General features: G+C 40.0%; 1 protein-coding gene across 5 annotated transcripts in view; it reads left to right on the top strand.

Moving 5' to 3' along the window:
* Positions 1-632: 632 nt before the first annotated feature.
* HTT (huntingtin) overlaps positions 633-16037 on the top strand; it is an 80760-nt gene continuing 65355 nt past the window's right edge. For 4 of the 5 annotated variants that reach the window (XM_064653365.1, XM_064653363.1, XM_064653362.1 and 1 more), the window contains exons 1-8: positions 634-935; positions 6760-6843; positions 7290-7410; positions 11171-11230; positions 13292-13371; positions 13787-13925; positions 14176-14317; positions 15735-15913. In XM_064653365.1, coding sequence (XP_064509435.1) covers positions 835-935; positions 6760-6843; positions 7290-7410; positions 11171-11230; positions 13292-13371; positions 13787-13925; positions 14176-14317; positions 15735-15913 — 906 coding nt within the window. In that variant the 5' untranslated portion in view covers positions 634-834. Of the gene's footprint in view, positions 936-6759; positions 6844-7289; positions 7411-11170; positions 11231-13291; positions 13372-13786; positions 13926-14175; positions 14318-15734; positions 15914-16037 lie in introns of all 5 variants that reach the window. The other variant, XM_064653360.1, reaches the window with a different exon arrangement.

Here is a 16037-nt window from a genome sequence, read left to right as displayed (position 1 = left end):
CATATGTGCTACCAATAACCAAGTGGAATTACTAGAAATTTATTTTCTTAATAGTTCCAAGAGCTGTTCTCCATTTCCATTGCTGGCACCCAGTTTCATGTGTTTGAGATATAAGTTGAATTACGGGGTCTCATCAGCTGACATTTACAATCTGTATTCAGCGAGTGGATGTTTTAAAATCAGTGGTTATAATTGGAAAGTTCACAATACTGTTGATTTTATTTTTAAGTGCTTAGTAATCTAATCACTTATTTAAATGTTGTATACTGTCTCTTGTATCCTGTGTGTTTAGCGTGTGCTGTACGAGTGCGAGGAGTACCCCTGAGGAAGGTGCGGGTGTCCGGCCCCTCACGGGCCGCGGGTCACGGTCGCTTTCCGCCACCAGGGGGCGCCGCGGAGCAGCGCCGGGCGGCCTCTGGGACCCGGCGCCTCCCGCCGGCTCCGGCGCGCTGGGAGGGGCGGGGTCCGCTCTCTGATTGGACAGAGCGGCTGTCACTCTCCCTGTTTCTCCGCCCCTTTGCCGCGTGCTCGCGCGTGACGCCGGGCCGGGGTGGGCGGGGCGGCCCGGTGGGGGCGGGGCGGCGGCGACGCGGGGGCCGCCGGGACGGGTCCAAGATGGCGGCGGGGCGGACGGGAGGCGGCCGCGGCCCCGGGCAGCGCCCGCCCCATTCATCGCGGCTGTGACGGGCCCGGGCCCGCGCAGCGCCGGCACTGCGGCGGCAGCGGGGCAGGGGCGGCGGCAGCGGCGGTGAGACAGCGCTCGGGCCCGCTGGGGCGCCCTCGAGAGGGCGGGTCTGAGCGCGGGCCGGTGCCGGCGGCGCGGGCGAAGCGGACATGGCCACCATGGAGAAGCTGACGAAGGCGTTCGAGTCCCTGCGCTCCTTCCAGCAGCAGCAGGGCCCGGCTGCCCTGCCCGAGGAGCCGCTGCAGAGACCGTGAGTGCCCCATGCCCGGGTCTGGGGGGTCCTCGCACGCGTCCCTCGCCCCGCCCGGGCCCGGGCGGCCGCCCCGCCACCTCCGCTCGGCCCCGGCGCTGCCCCGTCCTGGGCAGGAGGCGGCTCCGCAGACCTGTCCGGGTGCTGCTGCTACTGCCGCCGACTCTGCTGGAGTTTAAGTGCGGAGTAACTTTCAGGGGGAGCACGTTTGAAAATGCAGCGGTGCGGGTGATGAACGGGGGATACAGCGCTGCTGTGTGGGTTTCACAGGCTGGGTCTAGGAAAGAGAACCTTATTTTCGGCTGATACACTGCTGCAAAAAAAGGCAAAACCCCTTAAGCGTAACTTAAAGCACTCCTTTCAACCTTTTGTTTTCTGGTAACTCTCGAAATCCTCCCTCGTAAACCTTGTTTTTCAATGCTTGATTCTTTCTGCGTGAGTGTCTTTTCACTGAGCTCTCTCCAGTTGATTATACAGGTTTCTTGAAATAAGGATTCAGGGCAGAGCAAGAGAAATTTCTTCCATTCTGTAGTTCACTTTCATATCTTTAAGAGTGTCAATTGTCACTTGGTTGATTTTCTTCGATCTTGTCAGAACAGTGCCCTGAAAGTTCATGTTGGAGTTAAAAACAAGCATTAACATTTATGAATTCAAAAGTTGAATGGAGTTAAGTCTGAGCTCTGAAAGGTTTGAAAGGAGTTGCTGTGGATATGTCTGTTTGTGATAAACTTCTTTTAAAGTCTTGTGCTGTGACTTGCTGTGCAGAGACCTGAGAGGGATTAGCTTAAATATTCCTGATACCCTTTTGCTTTCTTAAGCATAAGGGACAAATGCATTATATCTATGAGATGCTCTGGTGTCCCATCAGGAGGCATTATTGGAGGACAAGGAGCTGTTCAGTACCAAAGTGCTGCCCCTTTCATTTGCGTCCTCTAAAATAGCTTTTATTGAGCAGGTGCAAAGACCCAGGTTTTTACAGGATAAAGACATGAGTCACACTGTTACTTCTTCTCCAGCTATTGGGGAGATGGGGGAAGCAGAAGGGTTGGGGAGCAGGTAACTCCTAAATTGGTGGTTTCACACGGTGCTGGCAGAGGAAGCGAAGCAGCGGCTCCGGGCTCTGGGCCACCTGCTCCCACAGCACACTCTGGAACAGTTGCCAACTAAATTATCACTGTTGGGACTGTTTCTGTTTGGAGAGTGTTGTCTCAAACAATCTCAATGCATCGTCACACTTGGTGCATAATAGGTGAAAAAGCTCATCTTCATGAGCTGATTGTTTCTAGATAAATTACTGTTGTGCATTTTTTATATTAGTACTTTGGGTGACATGGGGGATGGATGACCATCTATTTCTAGTCTTTCCTATATGCAGTTCAAAAAGTCTGTCTAGAAAGTTACTGATGAGACAGGTTGTGGTATTTCAAGAGAAAATCCTGAAAATTCTTTGTGATGCTTGCTGAGGAATATCATGCTTGGTTTGGGTGGTCTAAATTTAGGCATATTCTACTCTGAACATTAAAAAATTAGTGTTGTAGTTGTCCTTGTTGACTTTGCTTTGTGTTTAAAAATAGGCTGTGTTTTCAGGAAGCTGATGGGATTGCATGCCCCCAGGAGCAGTACAAATTTAGTGACAGCACTGAGCCTTATAAAAGCCAGTGAAAGGCCATTGTAACAGCCTTTGCTGAAGCTTCCCAAACTTGTAGTGAAATGGCAGGTGACGTCTTGGGTGTAATTCACAACACTGTCTGCATTTATTTTTTCTTGTTTGTAATGGACTGGAAAGGAAAATTGTCTCTGTGTTTATCTTCCTTATGGTTCTGTGTAAATAGCACTTAAATATTTTGTAGTTCTGTCTGGATCCTGTGTCCTACTGAGGGCTGCCTCCTGCTGTGAAATGTTTTAAGATCAGAGAGATCGGGGTAGGGAAGAATTTATTGTTTGCACAATATGTATCCATGTTTTTCTTCACTTTGCTATAAGACAATGACTCCAGAACTTTTGGTATTATTGATATCCTGTCTTTACTTTTTTATTAAAATATTAATCAAATCCAAACTTTTACCAAGAAGGCCAGAGCTTTTTCTGTTTTGAGAGATTTTAATCAGCAATAATCATGTGTTATGCTTATGTTATGCATTGCAGTCAGATGTCAGTGTTTGGTCCCTTCTCTTATCTCTTGTGGGGTTTTTTTTTCCCTTCTACTGAAACTTAACTTGAGCTCTCTGTCATATTGCTTCTGTGCACTTCTGCTGAGGCATCTGATTTTCTTCCTTATCCATGTTTATCTTTTTCAGACTCTTTGATTTTGTTTTAAATTGGGTGTTGTGTTTTGTATTACAAAGCTCCCACTAACTTAGAATTTTATTAGTATGATGTAAAAATTCAGAGTTTACTCACTGAAACTAAAAAGCAGACAGGTCATCACACATCCTATATTTTACATTTTATTAATTTTTACTTCTTATCAGCTGAGAGAATGACTTATTAGTGTTTCTTCTGGAGAGGTATTTAGCTTTTATTTGGTTAATCCAAAGGTAGATTCCTCACCTTTTCTCTTGTCAACTTGTTCTAATAGACAATTATTGTAATTTTTTTAATTTGTTTTTTTTTTTAAACACTTGATTCTAACCATTACTGATATAGCAAAAGGTGCTGCAAAAGCCCAAATGCCCTCCAACAATATCCTTTTTTCTGTACTCACCAGTTTTTCTGGTTTTTTTATATTTGCCTGGAGCTGTGGTCACAGATTGGCTTGATTAGTGCTATATGGATGCCTATCATGAATTTTTGCTTCATTGGAAGACCATGTGAACAGTGTGGATAATACATATTACCCTGCCTGACAGTGGTGGTTCCTAGGTGGTGTTTTTGGAATTAGCATTTCTAAAGTGTCTGGTAGACCAGTTCTGGTTAACTTGACTACCCATCATTGCCTGTGTTAATACACATTGTTTCAGTTGTCTTCCATATTTGAACTTAGTTTGTTTCTTGACCCCCTCATACTTCTGTTTGTTATTAATAGAGTAGCTTTTAGTTTCCTGTTATTTTTTTTAAGATTAATGTCAAGCCGTTTGGTTTGACCCTTTTTCTTATTGCTGGTTCAGCTTTAGAACTTCTCTACTGGTAACATATCCTTAATTTCAAGGTCTAATAAAAATTAGCATTGTTGAGCTGCATCTCTTTGTAGTCAGCTCACCAGGACTCAGAGGGGAAAATTATCCAGGCTTGATGGTTTTCTTACGTTGTTCATTAATCTTCCTGGCTAGAGATGGTCTGTAGAAGTAGGCAGGAGATTAAACTCCTCTGCATGTGAGATGAAGCTTTCCTGTAGATAACTGCTACTTCCAGTATCTCCTGCCTTCTGTTATTCATTAGATATGTGTGATTGATTCATCAAATGTGTGATGCTGTTGTTGCCCCCCTGGGTATGCTCATCAGCAGTTTGCCTCCGGACTTCATGATACTTCTGAATAGAGCTTTATTTTTGTTTTTTAAATAAAAAAAATCATATGTTCTCTCTAGATCCTGTTCTGTTACCCTTCTCCCTCTGTAGGCACAGAAAATGTGTGCATACACGTGATGTACATTGTGGCTTTCCTTCCACTTTTCATTTCCTTAAATAATTTCTTTAGAATTTAAATTTTCTCTAGCCAGGCCTTTTTTAAGTTAGTTGTTTCAGCAGAATTTTCAGTGGTAGATTAAATGTTAGTTGAGCTCTCTGTTTACAGATATCTGCCCGAGAGATTGATCTCTATTAGTCTGAGCAGTATTGAACAGCAGAGCCTGCCTTGCTCAGGGCTATATTATGTGTAGATAATAAAGAACTTTATTCTGAAAACAGTCTCATTCAGCAGTATCTTTAATGTGTTTTGTATCTGGAATACTGAGTTTATGTGCAAGTTCAGATGTGCCTGTTCTATTTTTGGGTTGAATGTGTGCTGAAAATGGTGCTCATAAGAGATGTGGGCAATGCTGGGCAAAATGATCCTGAAAGGTGAAATGATTTATTTTCCGAGGTGGCTGTTCACATCAGTGGTGCTGACGCTGTGAAATCAGATGGGCATCTCGGGGGGTATTTGATGTGTTGTTAGAGATGATCTGAAATGCTGCTGAAGACTCTGGTGCTTTTTCAAGAGGGAGAGAAAGACACTGTGTATCTTGGTCAAATTCAAGTTGTCTGCTCATGTTCTGCCAGTAGCTTAAGAGCACAAGCCCAAGAAGGGATCCCCTTTGAGGAATGCTGTAGCTTGCCTAAATAAAGTGCTGCCAAACCATAATGGAAAAATGGCCTTGTTCAGAGCTATTCCTTAAACTTCTAGAAATGGAAGGTATTTCTGGGATGAGATGATCTTTGTGGGAAAAACTGAAATCTTGGGAATAATGTAACACTTTTCAACTCCCCACTTCCAGCCTGATGGAAGAAAAAGGACAGGGATGCTGGCAAAGAATGACTTTTTCCAAAACCGTACTATTATTTGAGCTAAAGCTTTTAAATATTACAGTGTAATTCTTAAAATAAAATAAATTGTCAAACACTGTATTTTGAGTTAGCTTAATTTACTGTGCTCATTGGCTACTTGCTTTTGGTCCTTAATGTTGTGGTAATGATATTAATGCAACTTAAGGCTGTTCACATGTTTTTCCAGCTTCTAGTTCAGAGACACTGTTTTGCTGTTTGATGAGTTTTGCTATTTTTTGCTAAGATGGAAAATTATATACTAAAAATACAGGTGATCAGTTTTCACTTGAAAAACAAAAAGGAAGATTCTCTGTGAATGTAAGTGCTGGTAACTCCTTATTGTGAAACAGACTCAGAAAAGTACCTTTGGGTGTGTGGTTTTGCTCTAGTGTTGCTACTGCTTAATTATTTAAAAGTAACATCTGCTTTCCTAGAAGTGATTCTGTGTCAGTAAAGTTGGGAGTAGGAGATACTGCACGCTGAAATAAAATTTCCCAGTCATGGTTGAGAGTCTGTCTCGCTCTCTGTTCTCAGTTCCTTTGTTGGGGGTGGAGCAGGGAAGAGCTGCTATTTCAAGAGCTTATGTCATGCTGAAGTGAATGTTAAACAGATTTTGTGAAGTAGAAGCTTTTCATATTGTGCTCTGCATTATTTGTGGATGCACATCCTTTGATTTTGTGCATTTTATTCTCTTTCTTGTACACTCTGGGCTATACCAAGTGTTACTGTAGGGACATTATTCTCGATGGGCAGAGACTGTGCCTTGAGCTTTGCTATTTTTGTAATTACCATTTGGAGGAATGTAGTCTATGATTGGATTGCTTTGTCATCTTTTGCAGTTCAGATACAATATGGTCCATTTAAGAGAACTCAAGTTCAAGACCTTGGCAGACAAAAAAGTCTAAGATGATATTATGTATGAGGAAGGTCTTTTTAAAAGTGGTATTTTTTGTTCTCATGGCTTCTTTTCCCCAACCTTTTTCATTCTATCAGTTTCTTTTATTTTCACTTTGTTCTAGGTCTGCTCCACTTTTTCTTTCCTTTCCATTTACTCTTCTTCATTTTTCTTTCCCGAATGTTTTCCCAGTGAAAATTATAGAATTAATATGATATTCCCTGTTAAATGGTTTATTGTCTTTCTAAGCTTGTGTCCTTCCCTTTGCTTGTGTCCTACCTGCTCTCAGCAGCAGTTGGCATATGAGTTCTTGGGGTTACAGGTGGTTGGTATACAGCTGTTTGTCTAATGACCAGAAAGTGCATCTTTTTCGTGTATAATCATTAGACCCTGCTCCAGCAAGAATGTTTCAATGGTCACTTTTGAACTCTTGTTTCAGACTCATTGTCATTATTTTCTTCCTTTAGAAAGAAAGAACTTTCAGCTACCAAGAAAGATCGAGTGAACCATTGTCTAACAATATGTGAAAACATCATTGCTCAGTCTTTAAGGTAATTAAAGACAATGTCTTTAATTTATTGCATTAGGATGAATAGCAACTTTGTAGTATTACCTATTTGGAGGATTCCTGATAATTGCTGGTTTTAAGTGCTGAACTTCTGTTTAAAATTGAAATGGCATGATTTTGTGCTTTTAACCATCCCAAGAAGTTGAAGAAGTACTTTTGTTTTAACTGTTGGTAGAGTAGGCATTATCCTTCTACTGCAGACAGAGAAACTTAGGCACAGAGGTCAAATACTTGGCCAGGTTATGTAGGAAAGAACAGGGAAATGATCTCCCAGCTTCTAATGAAGTGTTTTAATACACTGTATGTCTTCTCCTCCTGTGTAAGTGTGTATAATATATGTGTAGTTGGATTATAAAACTCCTTCAAAAACACCATTAGTGTTTCCTTTTCAGAGTGCACATTGTAATTTTCTAATGTTTGTTTATTTAGAAATTCTCCAGAATTTCAGAAGCTGCTGGGCATTGCTATGGAACTCTTTCTCCTGTGCAGTGAGGATGCAGAATCTGACGTCCGGATGGTTGCTGATGAATGCCTTAATAAAGTTATTAAAGTAAGAACCACATTTTGCCTTTTCTGGATGCAGTGTCCTGTATGAGTTCACACTAATGTTCTTGCAGTTGCTTTTCTTATTTCAATAATACCTCATAATGTAAGAGGCTAAGTAAGCTTCTTTACTAAATTCTGTAGGTGCTCTTAGGAGAGCTTCTAATGCCCAGATCAACATATTTAACTTGTCTTCTGTCATTCATTGTTCCAATCTAGTCTTTTGTAGAGTTGCTCATTAACAACAATAGTTCTCTTCAAGTCAACCAAAACAAGAATGTTGGCTTTTCTAAAATCATCTAATCATCTTGTGTGGGAGAAATACTCTGTTATTGCTCTGTAAACATAAAGATACTTAGCATGAGGAAAGGTAAAAATATTATTTAAAAGCTGCTTGAAAGCTGTAGTGCCTTTTCATTCTGGGCTAGTAGTATGCCCCAATTCAGGTAGTGTGCTTTGCTGAGACTTCTAGGAGGAGATTTGAGGCAGTACTTAGGATAAATATGGTGTTCTGGAGATTGTTTATTCCCCTACTGTGATCCAGAGTGAAGGGCTTGTTGGAGAACAGCAGATGGGCATTCATAGGAGGTCAGGCAAGGTCTAAATTGTGATTCAAAATATCTTAAAATGAACCTTTTGAGTAAATCCTTGGAGCTGCTGCTTTCAGAACAGGTTTGCCTTCGCTTGCGCTTTTTTTCTCCCTGGAAATAATTGAACTTTAAGTCAACCTTAGGTACCTGCAGAATTAACTTAGTTGATGCAAACGCTTTAGAAATGCGCAAATAATAATTTTCTTTAGCATGAAGGGGTGCATAGAAGCAAGCAAACTAAGCATCCTGATTTCTTTATGGATTTCCTCAGTTAAGTTCTGTTTATTTGATATCTGAAGGAATTAAGTTTTGGGGATTGAGCTTGTGGCTGAAAGTTGTGTGAAGAAAGCTTACTCATTATGTAGTGTATTCCATAATGATAGGGAATGAGGAAGTGCAGGTGCCTTCCTTCTTTGTTTTGCCCTGTGACACTTTGCTCTTTTCACTTTGATTTAAATGTTTTTCCATTTGTGGGAGAGCATTCTGTAAAATGCATACACTATTATTTAACTTAATTTGCTTTCAAAGATGCTCTGAAACTGCAAACATGCAAACTTACTTCCTACTTTCTGTGAAACTCTTACATATGCTTGATGTAAAACTTACCTCATAAATTCCCTAATCTATTTAATATTGTTGCTTTCTGGCATGGTTGAAGGTAACTTGAAAAACGTTATTTTTTTTTCCAAATGCTTGTATGGTAGTTGGTTTTGTTTTAAAGATTAAAGTGATTTTAAATGTCAGTCTTCTATCAGTCCTTAGACTTGCCAGTTGGTCACAGCTCTGAAATGGTAACAGTGTGATATTCCAACCACATGGATGTATCAGACTGTTATGGAAGCTGGTTGTAGCTTGTATCCTGTTTCTATGTTTCATGCTGTGTGTGAGCAACTTAGTCTTTAGGCAGACACTCTTGTGTATAAATACAGAGACAAAAAGATGTGCAGTTTTATTTTTGGTTGTGCAAGTTGCAGTGATGCTTGTGATGAGTGGAACAGAGGTGTTGGACCCCTGAGCTTGCATTTTAGACCAAGTTCAGCTTTCTTTAGTACCTCAGGCATTTTTAGAGACTAATTCTTTTGCTAGGTAGATGTTTTGTATTTTCTCTTTGAAATTGCAGAATATAGATGTAAGCATTACTTGTGTAACTGTGTGTCTGGAGTTTATGCTTGTTAGTCTAACTGAAAAACTAACACTTCTGTGTTAGACAAGGCTGACCACGTAACTTTAGACAAGGACTCTGTAGGTCATCTTTAAGTATCACTACACTTATCTGTCAGAACCTCAAAGACAACATACATGGCTCAAAATTTAAACAACCTTGGTGATACCTTGGTGATACCTTGGTGATACCTTGGTGATACCTTGGTGATACCTTGGTGATACCTTGGTGATACCTTGGTGATACCTTGGTGATACCTTGGTGATACCTTGGTGATACCTTGGTGATACCTTGGTGATACCTTGGTGATACCTTGGTGATACCTTGGTGATACCTTGGTGATACCTTTAAAAGAAAAAATACCAAGTTGTGAGTTTACCAGTTTTCTGTGGATAAGGTCAAGCTGTCTTGTTTCTGAAGCTGATGCACAGTGTTGTAGTATTCTCTGTGCTAATGATACTGGTGGGACTCTTCACACAGATTGGAGTACAGTTGGTCCCAGTAACTGGGTTTTATTATTGTAGTTATTTAGAGTGAGTGTGCTTACAATTTTTTCTGATGACATTTTAAATTCTAGCCTGCTAAAATTATAGTTTTACACCAGCAACAAGAGTTGCTCTAGTTGGGTGTGTTTTAAGGACAACTTAGCCTTGAATCCAAATAGTAATTGGTGCCCTCTTATGTTGCTTGATATCCTTATATACAGGGGCAGGGAACATCTCATAAAAAACTAAATTTTATCAAGTAAGTCCTACCTGCTGTCATTTAGGCACCTGCAGTCTACAGTGGGGTGCTTATGTTAATATAAAGATACAACCCAGGTAGGATTTTTCTAGGCCAGTTATACAATTGACTGGTATAATTGGTGTGAATGGAGTTTTGGGACATACAGTTTTAGGCTGGGGGAAGTTGTGGTCTGGAGGAGCCACAGGCACTTCACTAACCCTGCTTAAGCAATTGTGGCCTGCAGCTCAGTGTGTATCATAAGATTTTGTAGTCACCCTGAGTAATGCCATGAAGATGTGAGTTTAATGATTGGTGGCCAGGAAGGCAGTTAGAAAATTAGAAATTAATAAATTATTGAGCGGGGAATAAAGAATTAAATATTAAACGTTAAGGCACTGTATGAAGCCACAATGCAGGCACTTTCACATTGCATGGAGCTCTCGTCTCAGGAAGGGGTGGTGGAAACGTTCAGAAATAGTAGTACACACTGGAGAGAAAACTGGAAGGGAAAGGGTAACCAAATGTATACAAATTATTCTGCATGAAGAGATCATATATAGCAGAACTGTTTTCGTATTTTTTGTATTCTCTGATACTTCAAAGAAAGAGAACGGCAGAGTTGAGGTGAACAGAAAATTACTACTTCTCAGTGCTTACTTTTGTTTCACATACATGGGTTCTTAGCCAGAGTGCAGGTTCAAACTACAAGGTGTACGCTGTTGCTGTGTGCTTGAGCAGATCTTGGGAAGGGACACTTGTGGTGTCCAGAACACCTTGTGGTACTAAGTGGCTGCAAAAAATAGGCTGATTGATGAAAGAGGGGATTTTCAAGGGGCTGTTAAAGGTAATGGTACAAATACAGCTTCAGTTTGAGAAATAGTAGTAGGCTGCTTGGCAGTGTGGGTGTATAGCAGGGGATGCCTCTTGCTGCTTGGTGAATACTATTCTTGTGTTTTAATGTTCTATTCCTGAGTATCTGTTCCTGGCAATTGCTGGAAAGCACGATGGGTTGGCTCTGCTTGAGTCTGATCCCATATGGCCTTTTGTAGGTAGAGTGGATAAAGCAGTCAATATTAGCTACAAATAGAGTTTGTGGAGTTTGTTTGCATTTGTGTGAAGGATAAAGGTGTCCCTCCTCAGTGTTTATCGCTTTCCTAGTTATACATCAAATATAGGGACCATGAGACAGTTCTGTGCCTTTTTTGAAGCTGTTCTATTGCAAGTGTGATGTCGTTCCTGTAAACTGCCTCCCCTTTGATACAGTGTGTTCTCGATGCATTTTGTTGCAGGCTTTGATGGATTCCAATCTTCCCAGGTTACAGTTAGAACTATATAAAGAAATTAAAAAGGTGAGTTTCTTTCATGTCCTTCTGAAATATGGTATTCATTACCTGTTTTGGTATATTGGAATGTAGCATTAATGTAAATGAATGGTTTGCCTTTTAAGATCAAGGTCAAAGCTTCATTTTGGAAGGATTTGTGACTGTTCAATGTATTTTTCTACTGAATTCTTCACTGTTGGCCCCGTTTTTCAGATTTAACCACTCCTGAAAGCTTATCTGGCAGAAAATGTGTGAGCATTTGGTGCGAACAGCAGTCTGAGTTAACCTTAGTGACTCCCAACCCAAAGGAATAAGGCATGTTCATGATGTTTGCTCCACTAACTGAGCTGGAAAGAACAACTTGAAGCAAAAGGGTGGAGAAAAGTAGATGGAGTACAGTGACATTCTTAATTGACACAACCTCTTGGAGGAATCATTTGATCAAGACTTGAAGACCTGCTACAGCTACTTTATGAATATGTGATGTGTACTTACAGCTTCTTACAGAGGCGTAGAAAAAATACTGAAGCATCTCTGTTGGCACCAAAAGTCACAATTTAATTATGGTCACAGAAAGAAATTCAGTAATAGCCTTTTAGAAGTCTGTGACTACAAAAGAGAAATGCTGCGTTCAGGACAATATTACTGAAATCATATCCCTTGCAACTATAAACATAGAATCAGGCTTGTATAAAGAGAAAATATGGGTGTTATTTGTCACACACTAATAATATTGCTTTTTGTTATTTTTGGAGAGGAATGCTAGAACTCTAGAAAATAAGTCACAGAAGCAATGTGCATAGCTATCCTCCAGCAGATTTGGACTACTTGTAGGCCCTGTAGGAATATCTTACTGTATTGTTGTGCCTTAATGTCATGCAATATTTTTGAGGGTATGGAAATGGACATATATCTAATTAACAGAAAACAGCCAACATATAAATTGCTCTGAAATTTTAGCACATTGTGACCAGCTGCAGGAGGAAATATTTTGTTGTTCAGGTGGCATGTGTTTCTTGAAAGGTGCTCTCAGATTCATGACAGAGGTGTGAGAGAGGTAACAGGAGCACCCAGCAGACTAAAGTTTTTTTGTGCATCAGTTGGATCACTTTAGGAGCCATGCCAGAATCTGTTGTTTGGTTGTGAACCTGAAAAATGTGCATTTTGTAATTCAGATGCAAGTATTTTTTTCTCGTCATGCTAAAAAGACCGCAAGCCTTTGATACACGAGTGAAAGAAAGAAAGAAAGAAATGACAGTTTTTAAACATCTCAGCTCTGTCTTCAGAGGGACTTGATTTGAGAAGCACTTTGGCTGGGTTTCAACTACATTAGATAGACACTTTCTCCTAGACTTCCATAGTTTTCTTTATTTCCAGCAGTGCTAAGGAGCTGTACTATATCCTTAGACACTAATGTAAGGGCATTCTGGCTCAAGTCAGGTGCACAACTGAAGGTGTCAATACAGACAAATCATTATCATCATCATCATCATCATGGCTGGGCTTCGCAAACGAAGGTTTGGGAAGGGCTCTGCCCACGTTTGTTGCAAGCGCGTTGACAGGCAAATAGATACTAAACTTAAGCAGTCAAGCCATTGTGAAGTGATACAGATCAGTATGTTGATTTATTTCCTTTGGTGTGCTCAGAAGCTGAATGTTATTTATTTGCATATCTTCACTGCTGTCAATTTTCTGCTGCATTTGTATCTCTACAAGTGTTCCAGTGATTTTTAGACTCTCATATCATCAGTGTTTCTTTGTTGATTGATGCCTTTCTCTGTGGTATTTTAAGCAGATTTCAGCAGAGTAGAGATCTCAGACATTTCCTTCTCTTTCATGGTGTTGCTTATTATTCATTTTTGGGTCACTCAGAAAATTCCTAATACCAGCTAGAAAAAAAAGAAGGTAGTCATGGAGCTGACTTCTTTTTGGCTAAGGAAAATTTATGGCTTCCAGACACCTTACATTTTTATCTGTTTAAGTAAAATATATTCTCTAGTATACATACTGTATATTGTATATTATAGGCAGGGTTTTTTAGGAAATGGTTTTGCTTGATTAAATGTAACAATTACATTCTCTGTCTAGAATGGTGCTTCCAGAAGTCTGCGTGCTGCACTCTGGAGATTTGCTGAGCTTGCCCATCTAGTTCGGCCTCAAAAGTGCAGGTAATACATCCCTAGTAATGAACTTTCCAAAGAACTTTTAAAGAAATACAGATGTTAACAAAACGTTACTGTTCTGAAGTTTTAAATGGGTAATTAGGAGGTTGGAGGAGTTTCTACCACCTTATTCTCTCTGGAGTAGCTTTATTTGGTTAGCTTTTAGTGGAGTTTTAGTTCTGTGCTATACATGAATGTGGGGAAGAGGGGGGAAAACTTATGAAGACAATGACTTGTGGTTTTTAAGTTGTATTCTTGTATTTAGAAGACTTATTTTCCTTTTTTCCTACATTCTATATAGCTAACAGGTATATTTTTGTATGATTTAATAATACCACAGAATTTGAGTATGAATTAAAAATAGCTAGATGGGTACCATTGTTCTGATCTCAGATTAGTTTTTCTCCTTTGCTGTTCTTAGGCCATACCTAGTGAACCTTTTGCCCTGTCTGACACGGATAAGTAAGAGACCCGAAGAATCGGTCCAGGAGACTCTGGCTGCGGCAATACCAAAAATCATGGCAGCATTCGGCAATTTTGCAAACGACAATGAGATTAAGGTACTTTTCTTTGCCCTATTAGTGCTTCCTGTTATATCCCAAAGCATAGTCAGCTGTCAGCATTAGCAGACAGATGTTACAGCAAGCGATGTTCCAGCTGCCTGTCTGAATTAAGGCAGAAGTTGCCCTTGGTTGTTGTGCATGAAGTAATGCTTATAAAAAATGAAAAATACTTTTGTGGACTTCTTAATTCACTTCTGTCTTCTTTTTTTTCTTCATAAAAAGTTAAGTAAGGTATCTTTGTTTTTAGGTTTTACTGAAGGCTTTCATAGCTAATCTTAAATCCAGTTCCCCTACTATCCGTCGAACAGCAGCAGGATCAGCAGTAAGCATCTGTCAGCATTCCCGGAGAACACAGTATTTTTATGCCTGGTTATTGAATGTACTTTTAGGTAAGATTCGGGGGGGGGAAATTATTTGCTTTATGTGTAAGTAACGTGGCATCTTTTTCCATGTAAGGCACTTTCCATATGTGGAAGGTTTTCCGTTAAAGCAAGGATACTTAGACTGCCAGTGACACTGCTAATGCTTTCTCTATTTTCTTTAAGTTAGATGAAGATATTTCTAAAGCTGCTTGTATCTCTCTGTCTGTTGCAATGCTAGTCAGTAACGTTGAAAAGAAGAAGCTAAAGTTCAGGAAGCAAATAGCTTGTTGGAAAATGAGGAGAGCTTGGGATTCTGGGAGAGCATGCTCAGGGTCAGGAATCTGAAGACTTGCATGGTTTATCACCTTGGTTGTTAGTTATTAGTTCAGCAGGTCTGAGGTGAAGGATATGACTGCTGTGTTCTGGACCATGAGCACATACCCTGTAACCTTTTTTAGAAATACCACCATGTAGATTCTGGTCTAACTTAGACGAGAAACGGAATTTTTTTTTCTATTTAAAAGCACACAACTTTCCATCAGATATTGCTTCCATATTTCTTCAGCTGGGAAATTTGCATGGTCTTTGGGTTGCTTTGCAACTCATGTTGAGAAGTTTCTCTGGATTTCAGAAGAAACATGCCTCAGTTCTGTTACTGAGAAAGGGTTCTTTAGTATGTAGACTATATTGCAAAAGGAGAGGTAAGGAAGACCAACAGATACAAAAGGCATTATCGTGTCAGCCTTGCTGCTTTCAAAAACATGAGAAAAATTCAAATGCCACATTGTGACTTTCCTCCCTTAAAGGTGATGTGTGATGATGTCCTGGCAATGGTACAGAATTCAGACAGAAGAACTAATAGGAACTCCGTGAATTGATTCTGATTTTTTTTCCCCCCTCCCTGTTTTATGTTTTCTTACATAACTTATATTTGTTCTTAATATGTTTTGGAGTTGGCTGTGATTAGGAGGTAGATATATGGAACAAGCTTCCCAATACTTGTTGGAAGGGGCAAAGTGTAAATGTCTCTCATTAGGATGGTAGTGCATGTATGTGACGGAATTACATTTGGCCATAAACTGCCAAGTGAATATAGGAGGCAGGTGAGAGGAGGAAGAGAGTCTGAATCACTTGGTGAAAGCCTCAGGTATAAAAAACCAGAAAATTTGTTGTGTTTTTATGGAGTAAAAAGAGGTAGGGAACAGAGAAGGTGATACGAGATCCTCTGATCATTCTTCCATGTTGCTTTAACTAATTGTCAGGAATATTAATGATGTATTTTCAAATGTTTCTATGTTTAGAAAGCATTCTTAATTTGCTGCTAGCTTTTGGTTGTTTTGAGTTTTTTATTTAAAGAAGCCATTATATGGACTGCATGAGATAACATTTGTGTCGAAACTAAACACTGTCAGTAAGTGATTGTCTACTTCATTTCTATCCTCAGGCTTGTTGGTTCCTGTAGAAGAAGATCGTCCTACTCTTTTAATTCTGGGTGTTTTACTTACACTGAGGTATCTCATACCTTTATTGCAACAACAAGTAAAAGATACCAGCTTGAAAGGCAGTTTTGGCGTAACAAGGAAAGAAACAGAGATTTCACCTTCACCAGAACAACTTATACAGGTAAAATATGAATAGTAACCCTTATCTGAAGAGTACTAATTGGAAGGAAAATAAATGAATCTTGATCCAGCATTAGTTTGATATTGAACATTCTAAATGCTTTTCTCAAATTCCTGTTCATCTT

Source organism: Pseudopipra pipra, chromosome 4 (genome assembly GCF_036250125.1).
Source record: "Pseudopipra pipra isolate bDixPip1 chromosome 4, bDixPip1.hap1, whole genome shotgun sequence".
Classification (NCBI taxonomy): domain Eukaryota; kingdom Metazoa; phylum Chordata; class Aves; order Passeriformes; family Pipridae; genus Pseudopipra; species Pseudopipra pipra.
Note: the sequence above shows the minus strand (reverse complement) of the source record. Positions and strands in the feature narration are given on the sequence as shown.